The 13,921-nt window shown below is 39.9% G+C and overlaps 2 protein-coding genes across 2 annotated transcripts; both read left to right on the forward strand.

Annotated features, from left to right (window-relative positions):
* Positions 1 to 77: 77 nt before the first annotated feature.
* Positions 78 to 2,299, forward strand: LOC127105411 (pentatricopeptide repeat-containing protein At5g18950). Its single transcript, XM_051042596.1, has one exon. It carries the CDS (start codon positions 473 to 475, stop codon positions 2,216 to 2,218), a length of 1,746 nt encoding a protein of 581 aa, XP_050898553.1. The 5' UTR covers positions 78 to 472; the 3' UTR covers positions 2,219 to 2,299.
* A 150-nt stretch (positions 2,300 to 2,449) lies between these two features.
* LOC127105412 (regulator of nonsense transcripts UPF2) lies at positions 2,450 to 4,542 on the forward strand. Its single transcript, XM_051042597.1, has 2 exons — positions 2,450 to 2,999; positions 3,320 to 4,542. Exons 1-2 carry the CDS (start codon positions 2,571 to 2,573, stop codon positions 3,824 to 3,826), a joined length of 936 nt encoding a protein of 311 aa, XP_050898554.1. The 5' UTR covers positions 2,450 to 2,570; the 3' UTR covers positions 3,827 to 4,542.
* Positions 4,543 to 13,921: the final 9,379 nt, after the last annotated feature.

Raw genomic sequence — 13,921 nt, forward strand, 5'->3', positions numbered from 1 at the left:
ATTTATCAAGAAAGTGACATTTAAAAAAGAACGGAGGGAGTAGTAATAACTTCGGAAACTCCGTCAATTACAACCTCAAATTTTCCGATCCATATAATCCAATTCCCAACCACTCCATGATGTCATCCCCACTTTCATCATTCTCTAACTACCATGAACGGCGGCGCCACCTCTTACTCCGGTGACGTCTCCGCCGTTAAACGTAGACACAGCAGCCAAACCGTTCATTCTAACGGCGTTAACGCGACGGATTCAAGCCTAATCTCTAATTAAGGTACTATTTTGCAATTTAACCTAATTTATAACTCGTCCCTAAACAAGTTCATTTTACACTTTGACCACAGAGATAACCTGTGATTTTAGTATTTTACTCCCTAATCAGTTACTGCAAACTAAACTCGAACACTTCGGTGACATTAACGTTTTCTTATTCCACTCCGACAACAACCTTTGAGCTTCATTTCACAAACCAATGACCATGTTACTGAGGAGAAGAGGAACCTCTTATATCCGAAACCTTACCACAGAAACCAAACAAGGTGGTGATTATTCCAAAGATCAAAACTTTACTCATATTCTCAGTGAAATTTGCACCATCACTCGAACTAAACCACGTTGGGAGAATACCCTTCTTTCACAATACCCATCTTTCAATTTCTCAAACCCAAATTTCTTCCTCCATTATCTCAATCATCAGAACAATTCCTTCCTCTCTCTTCGTTTCCTTCAATGGCTCGCTTCTCATTGTGGTTTCTCACCGGATCAATCTTCATGTGATGCGCTTTTTGATTCCCTTGTTGATGCTGGTGCCTGCAAAGCTGCAAAGTCATTGCTTGATGATTATCCTGATTTTAATCCAAAGCCGGGTTCTTTGGAGTCTTATGTTTTGTGTCTCGGAAAAGGCGGAATGGTTGAGGATGTACTTGATGTGTTTGTTAGATTGAAACAGGTTGGATTTTTACCTTCTGTGTCAACTTTTAATGCGTCTTTGTTGGCTTGTTTGAAAGTTGGGAGAACCGATTTGGTTTGGAAATTGTATGAACATATGCTTGAATCTGGTGTTGTAGCTAGCATTGATGTTGAAACTGTTGGGTATCTTATTAAAGCGTTTTGTGTTGAAGATAAAGTTTTTAATGGGTATGAACTTCTTAGACAGGTTCTTGAGAAGGGTTTGTGTCCTGATAATACGGTTTTTAACTCGCTTATAACTGGTTTTTGTAAGGAGAGACAGTATAATAGAGTTTCTGAGATTCTTCATATTATGATTTCCGTGAAGTGTAATCCGGGTATCTATACTTATCAAGAAGTCATTAATGGACTCTTCAAGAGGAAGAATGATGAGGGTTTTAGGGTTTTTAATGATCTCAAGGATAGAGGGTATTTTCCAGATAAGGTTATGTACACAACAGTGATCAAAGGTCTTTGTGATATGGGGTCGCTTGGCGAGGCTAGGAAGTTGTGGTTTGAGATGATTCATAAAGGACTTGTGCCGAATGAGTATACATATAATGTAATGATAGATGGTTATTGTAAGATCGGTGATTTTGTTGAGGCAAAGAAGCTCTATGAGGATATGTGTGATAGAGGTTATGCAGAAAATGTGGTTAGCTATACCACAATGATTTCGGGTTTGTGTTTGCATGGAAAGGTTGATGAAGCTCTGAGCTTGTTTCATGAGATGTCTCGAAAGGGTGTTGCTCATGATTTGATTAGTTACAACTCTTTAATCAAAGGCCTTTGCCAAAAAGGCGAGCTAGTCAAGGCTACTGATTTGTTGCATGAACTTCTTGCACAGGGCTTTGAGCCATCAGTTTCTTCATTTACTCCTCTCATAAAAAGCCTTTGTGAAGCCGGTGAAATTGGGGGCGCAATGAGGTTGTTGAAAGGCATGCATGACAGGCATTTGGAACCAATTGCTAGTACACATGATGATATTATAGTTGGGCTATGTAAAGAAGGAAATGTTGCACAAGGTATGGAATGGTTACTAAAGATGATGAGTTGGAAGCTGAAACCCAAAGTGCTTACCTTTGAGCACCTGATTGACGGTCTATCACATGAAGATAGGTTAGATGATATTTTGATTGTTTTAGATTTAATGTTTAGGGAGGGATATAAACTCAAAGAAAGCATAATTCATTCTTTGGTCAGTAAATTTAGCAAAGAGGATTTCGGTTTTCCTAATTTGTGTTTGGAGGAGCTCGTAGAAAGAAATTGATGTAACTGATTATGTTGTTTTATTTTCCATGTATCAATAAAACGATGATTTTTTGGAAACACGTAGCTATAGTCATCTTGATGTTTCCGGTTGTAAATCTTAAATCTTGAAGCTGTAACATGTCTTTCTAGATAAATTACCTTTCAATTTTGTGATTATGGACAATATTTTCGCCGAGGATTTATAATGTTGTGTTTTTTTTTTCAAATTATCAAAAGGAGTTATATGCCTTTAGTATACTTTGTAAGCATAGTAGTTTCGACTAAGTTTCCACTCTCTTACAAAGAGCATTAGAAGTAGGAAGCTGCAATGTGAATTTTGCAACGGTTTTGCAATTTGAATTGTGCCTCAGATGATATGGGCTGATGAGGTGAATGCAGCTCTAGTGGAACTCGAGGAGCATGATCGAATAGTTTCTTCTGATAAGGCTAGTAGTGAAAAACTTTCTGACACTGATAAGCCCTTAAGTAGGACCACTTCCACTGCGATGGTTCGCGATAAACAGAACAATGATAACGGCACTGAGGAAAATGGAGTGCAAGATAATGTTAATGACGGTGAGCATGATTCCGGGAGTGACGTAATTGATGTAGAAGAACATGATGATGAAGAGTTGGATGAGGAGAATCATGATGATGGGTGTGAGACTGAGGATGACGACGAGGATGAGGACGGACCTGCTTCTGATGATGAAGATGAGGTCCACGTAAGACAGAAGGTGACAGAAGTCGACCCATTGGAAGAAGCCAATTTTGATCAGGAGCTCAAGGCTGTCTTACAGGTATGGGTTTTACTTATTTTATCATGTTTACTTGCTCCTGATTTATTTTCTGCGAAGTTTTATGATTTACCTGGACACAGATTGTTTTCAAAATAGTTTAGTTTTTTTTTATGGCACAATATCTCATTTAGTTAGAGCCTTATTTTCAAAATATATCATGTCTTGTCTTCTCTCTTGCCCACCAAATTCCTAAATCTCAACAAGCTTTTGTAAGGTTAGATTTTCTTTGTAAAGGAGGGGCTAGCATTTTCTTGATGTGTACAATGTTTGGCTGCTGGTTTTATAACATATTCATGGTGCTTGTATCATAATTTATGCAGGAGAGTATGGAGCAGCGACGACTGGAGCTGCGGGGTCGTCCTACATTGAATATGATGATTCCAATGAATGTATTTGAAGGATCTGCCAAGGATCATCATGGGAGAGGAGTTGGTGGGGAAAGTGGCGATGAAGCCTTAGATGATGATACTGGCCTAAACAAAGAGGTTCAGGTGAAAGTTCTGGTTAAGCGTGGGAACAAACAACAAACAAAGCAGATGTACATCCCCAGTGATTCCTCATTGGTGCAGAGTACGAAACAAAAAGAAGCAGCTGAGCTTCAGGAAAAAGAAGACATTAAGAGGCTTATCTTGGAGTATAATGATAGAGAGGAGGAAGAGTTTAATGGATTAGGGGCCCAACCAACAAACTGGATGCAAAGTGGAGGTAACAAAGCTGGTGGTCGTGGAAACTCTTTTGAAGGAACCAGTGGTAGGGGTGGCGGATCACGGCATCGTCATCATAATTACTATTCTGGCGGTGGGATCTACTATAGCAGAAGAAGGTGAATGATAGTTGAGTGAATATGGAAGGCAGGTATTTTATGCAATCTGCTTCCCCTCAGCACGACAAATATTTGAAAACAAAGTCCATCAGATATTCATGATTAATTATGGCCCGACCTCTTCTTGTGCCACTATCATATTATACTCTTCAAGCATTACTAGCAATGTCCCCTTATCTTTTTGGTAAGTGGTGGTTTTAAGTATGGTGCATAGATAATGCATGGCTTGTGGGGTGTTGTGCACACTATTTTGGACTCTTGACTAAGTTGATGTGCAGGATTGTAACTGGTGAATTCCTGTAATTATATCACGGCCTCCAAACCTCATGTATAGTTCTATGTGGAGACAAAATCACTAAATGAATGGTTTTGGGTTTTGACTGTTGTTACTTTGTCAAGTCAGCGAGGTTGGCTTGTATCTTTGAAGGAAAAATGAGTAGAGGCAAAATTTGTAGCAGAAAACTATCAAACATCAGTTTAAGAATCAACCTCTATTGTCTTGGTCATGGTTACTGAATGTCTCCCATGCATGTTATACATATCATCACCATTACATTCTAGTTCAGAGTAATTCTTTATAGACTGAAGTATGGATCTATTTGATCCCATTCTGTTGAGAGGGGTCTAAGTGTAGATTGTACTGTATTTAAAAATTGGGATTTCCTCTTGTAAAAACTTGAGATAATGGTCTAAATTTCCCAAGATTAATTTACTTGAGCGTGAAGCGTGTTGTTAATATGGTTACTTAACTGGATTGAGGAGTTCCTGCTGATATTCATATTTATGCCATTTTATCTGGGCATTTCTTAATACGTCCTAAATAATACTGAAATGATTGGTGTTATAAACCAATCGAACAGTACACACACAATTTGGTTATGCAATTAAAAATAGTACTGACAGTGCAATCAAAATGCAGTAGCAGAGAAATAGTGGTTATATTGATGGAAAATGGCTAAGCCAATTGCAAGAGGAATACAGTAACAGAAAAGCATAGAAGCTTCCAGAGAGGAGAGAGAGTCAGGATATCAATCCACTAAATTCTTCCCACCCTATCATTGCCACTCATTGTGGTACTTATTAAAATTCTGCAGCATATTTTCTGTTAGGGAATTTAGTCCTCAATCCACGTCTAGGCTCCTCAAAATGTGGATCATGTGCCACGTGTTCTTCTCCATCATTTACTGTGGTAATTTCTTTGTCCTTATTCATAACATTACTCCCCCCTTTAAAATTAACCTTGTCCTCAAGGTTAAAGTTTGGATAGTTATGGGAAAATTCCCTCCAATTTTCCCATGTAGCTTCAGAGATAGGCAAGTTAGACCATTTAATCAAGACTTGAGGCACTTCAATACCATTCTGCAATAGAACTCTAGAATCCACTACTACCTCAGGTTGTAAAATAGGACCATTTTCAATAGTGAGTAATGGTAGAGGCAAATATTGAGTATGATGTTCTCCTTTGCACAACTTCAAATTAACAACATGAAACACAGGGTGGATTTTCGCAGAAGGTGGAAGTAAAACTTTATAAGCTACAGCACCAATTTTCTGAATGATAGGGAATGGTCCAAAGTATCGAAGTCCCAACTTTTGGTTCTGATGTAAGGCCAATGAATGTTGTCTGTAGGGTTGGAGTTTGACCAACACCATATCCCCTAATTGAAACTCAACAAATCTTCGCTTAGCATCCGCATACTTCTTCATAACCTGTTGAGCTCGGTGCAAGTTAGCTTTGAGAAGTTGTAAGGCGTTATCCCTCTCAGTGAGCAGCGTTTGCAAGGCCGGTGGATCAGCTGCAGCAGTATCGTATTTGAGAATAATCGGAGGCTCCCTACCATAAACTGCTTTAAAGGGCGTCATGCCAATACTACACTGGTAGGAAGAGTTATACCAAAACTCGGCCCAATCTAGTAGTTTAGACCATTTCTGAGGAACCTGACCAGCAAAACATCGCAAATACATCTCAACACATTTATTAACCGCTTCAGTTTGACCGTCCGATTGTGGATGGTAGGCTGAACTCATAGCTAAAGTAGTCCCACTTAGCTTGAAAAGTTGCTTCCAAAAAGAACTTGTAAAGACTTTGTCACAATCCGACACTATACTTTTTGGAAAACCATGGAGTTTCACCACATTGTGCAAGAATGCTTCAGCTACTTTCACACTAGTGAAGTCAGATTTGAGAGTAGTAAAATGGCTATACTTTGAAAGTCTGTCCACAACGACCATGATAACCGTGAATCCATTGGATGGTGGCAACCCGGTAATAAAGTCCATGGATACGTCATCCCAAATTTGCGATGGAATCGGCAAGGGTTGCAGTAGGCCGGCTGGGGCAGCAGTAGAGTATTTAGCTTGTTGACATATTAGACATTGAGAGACAAACAAGCGAATATCTCGAGACATTGAGGGCCATGTGAACTGAGAAGCAATTCTTGCTTTGGTGCGTGCAATTCCAGCATGTCCTCCTAACATAGATGAATGGAACTCTTGCAAAATTGACTGAATAATGCTAGGCACATTGGGCACTATTATTCTGTCCTTCCAGTATAGAATGTCTTGTCTCACTTGATACAAAGGGTCTTGACAAGTTCCCTGCAAACATTGCAATTTAATCTGAGATAGAGAGGGATCAGCATTGACTGCAGTGATGATAAGTGATAACAGAGGATTGACAGGTCCCGACAAAGCCATACAAAAGGACCGAGACAAGGCATCAGCAGCTACATTGTCCTTGCCTGGTTTATATTCGATAGTGAAGTCATATCCTAGAAACTTATGCAGCCATTTTTGTTGCTCCGGGGTTTGTATCGTTTGGTCGGTTAAGGCCTTTAAGCTTTGTTGATCTGTGCGGATGATAAATTTATGACCCAATATGTAATGTCTGAACTTAGCCATAGCCTCAGTAACGGCGTAAAGTTCTCTAACATATGCAGACTTGTGTTGCATCGAGCTGTTGAGCTTTTTAGAGAAATAGGCAATTGGATGCTTGTCCTGACTCAGAATTGCACCAATGCCAGTACCCGATGCATCAGTCTCTAAAATGAAGGGTTTAGAGAAATCCGGAAGTGCCAAAACAGGAGCCACGGTGATGGCCTTCTGTAAAGCTAGAAATGCCTCAGTTGCAAGTTGGTTCCATACAAATGCATCTTTCTTCAACAATGCTGTCAAGGGTGCAGCAATAGTAGCATAATTTCGAATAAATCTGCGGTAATAACCTGAGAGACCCAAAAAACCTCGTAAGTGTTTGAGCGTTCTAGGCAATGGCCAATCCAATACAGCTTGTACTTTGGATTTGTCCATTTGTACGCCCTGGTGAGAAACCGTATGACCTAGATAATCCACTTCACTGAATCCAAAACAACATTTGGACATTTTTGCAAATAGAGAATGTTGGCGTAGGAGCTGCAACACTTCAGTCAAGTGAGATAAATGAGCTGACCACGTCGGACTGTATATAAGAATATCATCAAAGAATACCAATACGGACTTTCGGAGTTGAGCCTGGAATACATGATTCATTAAGCTTTGGAAGGATGCAGGGGCATTCGAAAGGCCAAAGGGCATGACCAACCATTCATAAAGGCCTTGATGTGTTCGGAAGGCAGTTTTATGTCGATCTTCAGGCTTGACCAGTATTTGGTGGTACCCGGATCTAAGGTCTAACTTAGAAAAATATTGCGCACCAAAGAGTTCATCTAAAAGTTCATCCACAGTTGGGATAGGAAAACTGTCCTTGATAGTGATAGAGTTTAAAGCGCGATAGTCCGTGCAAAATCTCCATGAGCCATCTTTCTTCTTAACTAGTAACACAGGGGAAGAGAAAGGACTGTAGCTAGGTTGTATAATACCTTGGTCAAGCATCTCTTTCACCATGAGTTCAATTTGTTCTTTTTTACTATGGGGGTATCGATATGGTTTCACTTTCACTGGGTTGCTACCTGCCGCCAACGGAATAGCATGATCTTGGAACCTAGCTGGAGGAAGACTTTTTGGTTCAGCAAACACATCAACAAATGCTTGTAATATAACTTCAATGTCAGGGTGTGGATCAGCGTTGACAGTGTTATCCTTAGGTACAATCTTGTCAAACTGAAGGTAAAAAGCAACATCAATAGCATGAGTATGTTGTAATCTCCTGATGTGATGGAACTGTGCCGGTCTTGGACCCTTAGATTTCTCACCATAAAGTGTAATAAAGCTATCCTTGACATAAAATTTTAAAGACAGAGCATTGTAATCAGCAATATGTGGTCCTAAGGTTTTTAACCACGGGACTCCCAACACCAAATCAGCTCCAGATATAGGTAATAAGTAAACAGGGATATGTAATGTGTTTCCTTGAATAGCTATAGGTAAGTCTTCAATGTAACCCATCGTAGTCAAGGAATTCCCATTTCCAACCATAACTTGAAACTGTGTATTAGCTTGGACTGGCAATTGCAAGGATTGAGCAATCCTTGGTTGTAAAAAATTATCAGAGCTGCCACTATCCAATAAAATTGTAACTGCAATGCCTTGAATCTGACCTTGAAAGCGCATTGTGCCCATACCATGAGAGCCATTCAATGCATTAAGTGACAAGTGATGCTCAGAATCTCCAATTGTTGGTGGTTCATGGAAAGTGGTGGCAAGGGAATCTGGTGGTGGGTCATTGTCATCCTCCTCCATTTGTAATAAGAAGTAATGACGGTTTGGACATTTGTGGGTAATGGAAAATTTCTCATCGCAGTAATAACAAAGCCCTTTTTCGCGGCGGATTTGCATCTCGGCACGAGTAATGCTTTTCACTGGGTTGTTTGGTTTAGGGTTAGGAAGTAATGGTGGATTTGTGGGGTTTCGAGGTGTGGAATTTGGGCCAGGGAAATGGTACGGCTTGTTGACGGTGGAATTGTTAGGTTTTGGTGGTGGTGTAGGGCAGTATTTGTCTTCGAAGAGTCTGGCCAAGGCGTAGGCGCGAGACAACGACGACGGTGTTTGAGCAATCACGTCACGCTTGATATCCGGTTTAAGGCCACTTATGAAACAATCAAGGGTGGCTTCAGGACTCAAACCTTGTGCTCTGTTGGCTAATGCAGTGAAAGCAGTGTAAAATTCAGAGACGGTAGTGGTTTGTGTGAGTTTGAATAGAGTGGGTCGTGGGGATTCATACGGAGATGGGCCGAACTCCATTTCCAAGGCCCGTGTAAACATGGCCCAAGACTGAAACGGCTCATTTCGAGAAATCATTTGGAACCAAGGCACAACGTCTTTTTCCATATGCACGGCGGCAATGGTAAGACGGTGGTTATCCGGCGTAGCATAAAATTCAAAGAATTGTTCAGCCTTAAAGATCCAATTCATTACCTCAGATCCATCAAAACGCGGAAAATCGAGTTTGATGTTGCGCATCTGAAACGGTTGAATCGTTGGAGTTGGGGTCGCTTTGTTAGAAGAGTTTTGCGTCACATGAAGGGAGCTAAGCTGATTTTCAACCCGTTCGAATCTAGCTTGATCCAGGTGACGAGATTGCATATATTCGTTGTGACGGCATTCTGAATCTTCAAGAAACTTCTGCAACGTTTTGTGCATATCAGCGATGGAGTTCTCCATACTCTTCATGCGTGTATTCTCAGCCATTGAAGAGCTCAATGAGAGCACCAAATGTTATAAACCAATCGAACAGTACACACACAATTTGGTTATGCAATTAAAAATAGTACTGACAGTGCAATCAAAATGCAGTAGCAGAGAAATAGTGGTTATATTGATGGAAAATGGCTAAGCCAATTGCAAGAGGAATACAGTAACAGAAAAGCATAGAAGCTTCCAGAGAGGAGAGAGAGTCAGGATATCAATCCACTAAATTCTTCCCACCCTATCATTGCCACTCATTGTGGTACTTATTAAAATTCTGCAGCATATTTTCTGTTAGGGAATTTAGTCCTCAATCCACGTCTAGGCTCCTCAAAATGTGGATCATGTGCCACGTGTTCTTCTCCATCATTTACTGTGGTAATTTCTTTGTCCTTATTCATAACATTTGGTTACAATATTCAAGGTATGCATTATAGATGAAGTGAAATGATTAGAAATTGATAATTGATTGGACACACATAAACCTAAATAATACTGAACATGGAGTTATACTGACGACACAATAAAAAAATCGATGATAATTAATCAATTCTCATGACACTTGTTTTTCTTTTTAATGTTTACTTATGAGCACTTGGCTGTGTGTATTAGAATGGAATCTGGTATCTAGCTGAGGGCTATTCTACTTCCCCTAACTGACTATTGTTGCTACTGATATTAGATAGTGAAATTGTGATAGAATCTTACTGTCTGAATATATCTGTAACATGGTTCTCCATCTCTTTGCGTTCTTTTCTTGTAGTAAAGAAATTTATCTCAAACATGCTTTTGCAGCATTATCCTTCATCAATCATGGTAAAATTGAATGTCACAATATTTTTGAATCATGTCTGATTATAGAACGAATATACAATGTCATGTATATAACTAAGTAATATTGTTAAATATTTTCTATAAAGATGACTTTTAAGATATTTAAATGTTTGCATTTTTTTTGGAACATCCGTATCCTATCCATCTCCAGGACCGACTAATCCGTGGAGACAAGTCCCACCGTCCATTAGCGGGTGGCCCAGTCCAACTCCGGGACCAACTAATTTGTGGGGACAAATTTCACCATCCATTAGCGGATGGCCCAATCCGACTTTATGACCGATTAATCCGTGGGGACAAATCCCACCATCTATTAGCGGGTGTCCCAATCCGACTCCAGGACCGACTAATCCGTGGGGACAAATCCCACCGTCTATTAGCGGGTGCCCCAATCCGACTCCAGGACCGACTAATCCGTGGGGACAAATCTCACCGTCCATTAGCGGGTGGCCAAATCCGACTCCAGAACCGATTAATCCGCGGGGACAAATCCTATCGTCTAATAGCGGGTGGCCCAATCCGACTCCAGGACCGACTAATCTACAGGGACAGATTCCAGCGTCTAATAGCGGATGGCCCAATTGAAGACATAGTAAAGATTTGTATGGACCGACCAGTGAGATTCGAGATCTCTAGCACCAACCTACCTATTTCAGGGGCCTGACATCTTTACAATTAGTACTAACTAGTTTGATTAGTTTTAAATTTATTTACTTATTACAAATGTAGTCCTGTAACGAATGAGGTACTTCCTCTTCAAATACTTTTGAACCTATATGTTGGAATGTGCTTTGGCTAATCATCTGTATTTTCTGATTTTTTTGTTGGAGTTTTGAAATCTCATAAAGAAGAAATTTATTTATACTTTCATGATAGAACTATCATAATAAAAGTTCAGGGACAAAGTATAGATTTTCTCTTTAAAAAGCTTGAACTTTTAGGTGAAGAACATAAATTACATATACCATCTAACTTTGTCACCTTATGTAATGGTTAAGATAAGTAGTTTCTACACTTAAAATATGCAAATAATCTAGGTAAGTATTGATAATTTTGTCATTTATTATTCCTTTTCATCTGTTTTCCCCTACGATAAATAATTAAAAAACAATATTAATTTTTAAAATGAAGTTCTAAATATTACATTTTTTTTACATTGAAACACAAAAAGGTGTTCATTAAAGTTAAAAAGAGTGGAAAAAACAGCTTTTATTATGTGGCACAAATTACACTTAAAAAACAGAAGTAAAATGATCCTAAGGCTAAGTATCTAACGGAAGACTCAGAGAATTAGAGGAAGTAATTTCATCGTGGTCGTGTAGGCCGCATCTTTGAAAATCTAAAAATGCTTTTAGGTTTTTTCGGAGATACATCTTCGAATGTACAAAATATCATTTTTGTTAAAATTTAGTCCGAAAATGAATATATGCAGATTTTTGGGGTGAATTCGCAAACGCATCTCTGAAATCTATTCTTCATGTTTTTTAGCCGAAACACTGTCCTAAGTTTGTATTTTTTTATGAATCCGAAGTCATTTTAATTAGACTAACATTTCCATTATTTGATTCAAACATCAATAAACGCGAATATTGTAGAACAAGTAATGCGTTAATTAAAAAACATTCAATCATATTACGAACATTGTTCTTAAAGTATGGTAAAAAATACAAAAACATCCCAAAATAGAAATAAAAGCATGACCTACTGCGTATGCCTAATCCTAACCCTGTGGCTCCTCCTCTGTCGTTGGTAACCCAAGGCATTTCGTGTCTCGGTAAGAATGGAACGTTCTAGGGCAACCATATTATCACCACCTCTCTCAAACAACCCAAACTCTATACCCTCATACGTAATCCACATAATATTTTGACAGATCGGCAACACGTCAATGGCATGGTCATCCCTGACCTGCTCATTCTCCAAGATCTCCTCATGAGCAGACCTAGGTGGACGTCCAAGAGCGTCTGATGTCATGACATGGTGTGAGACACTATAGAACCAAGTCATGTAACCGTCTTGGAATGATCAAGTAACCTTCCTTTGACTGGAAGGTGTAGAAGACAAACAACATCATCCAGGGTGATCGTCATCTCGTCAATGGAGAAGTGGGAACATGACGTTTCTGTCGCAACCTGAAAAATACAGTGCGTGAAAAAACAACCGGCGAAAGAAAATGACAGAAGAGTCGCCACCGTGCGTTATTCATCCCAAAGGAGGGAAAGGAAACGCTCGAAGTAAACCTGAAAAAGGAAAGGACAAGACGGGGTCTTGCAACCAAATCTTGGGTTCGGGAGTCGGTTATGCGAAGGGAAGGTATTAGCACCCCTACGCATCCGTAGTACTCTACGGGATCCACTTTTGTAGTTCTTGTCTAAAGGGTGTGGGTTTATCTAATGTGTTATTTACTAAAAAAAAGGGGGTTAAATGAAAATGACTCGCGCGGATGTCGCATCCACTGCATACGTATCTCATCTGAATATGAGAATCAGAGTCTTCGTAGTTCGGCTGACCTATGGGTTGGGGGGATGTGTGCTCGCTAAGACATCGCGTCTTATGCCTACGTATCTCATCTGGAATGAGAATCAGAGCAAGCCGTAGTTCGGCTAACTATGGGGTTATGGATTGGGTTTTGGACGAACGACGTCACTACGCAATCTACCGGATGCTCGACCTTTGGAGACTTACTCGCCTGTAGTAGAAAGAGTTAACGTGTTGCTTTGGGTTTTAGGGTTTGGGATGCTCAAGAGCAAAAAGGCCTTCCTTGACGAAGGAACCGCGCTACCTGCAGGGATACAAACACATACAAAACAAACATGTATAAAGTAAATGTGCCAACAAGGGGCTCAGAAGTAAATAAACAAAAGAAAACAAATGCCTCCTATCGAGGTCTTCCAAGTAAGAAAGCGATATAATGCGGAAAAAGAGGTAAAAGTACCACACGGATAAAGATCCGAAGTAACAACAATTAAAGGAGTAAGAAACCCAGGGATCTCCCAAGCTAATGCCATCAAAGAAAGGTGAGTCAGTACAGGTAATCGGAATGAACCTCCAGGGGGTATCCCACAAATAAAGTGGGAAAACCACGCAAACCATCTCTGCAAGAGTCTGTGAGCCCTCACAAAAACTCAACAAAAGGGTTAGTGAAACACGATAAGCATTTTTTCATGGATAACAGTATGGTTTCAGAAACCTCAAACCCTGTGGCATACATTTCAGAAATCATGTGATTAAACATTCAAGGCATAGGTTTCAACCATTCATGCATAATTAAACCCGTGGGCAAAAACATAATGAAATTCATCCATCATACCTCATACATTCAGATGATCCAAATTAAGAGCATAAAATCATGGGAATGAGGCAAACCTGATGGGAGAGACCGGTTGAAATCAAATGGCATGGCTGGGTTTGCAAGGCAATGTTAGGGTTTGCGTGAGATGAAAGTGTGTGAGTCAGATTGAATTTTTCAGAGCTGCCTGGGGGTTGCTCTGAGTTCTCTGTCAGGTTTCTCTCCAGGTTTTATCAAGGGTTTTGTTTCAAGGAAACCTCAGAGTATTTTTGCTTCTCTCCCTTTTTTTATCTGATCTCCCTCTTTTATAACCTGATTTTCATGGCTTTGTGGGCTCAAATGAGAGAGGTCCAAGTC

This window comes from Lathyrus oleraceus, chromosome 7, assembly GCF_024323335.1.
Source record: "Lathyrus oleraceus cultivar Zhongwan6 chromosome 7, CAAS_Psat_ZW6_1.0, whole genome shotgun sequence".
In the NCBI taxonomy this organism is placed as follows: domain Eukaryota; kingdom Viridiplantae; phylum Streptophyta; class Magnoliopsida; order Fabales; family Fabaceae; genus Lathyrus; species Lathyrus oleraceus.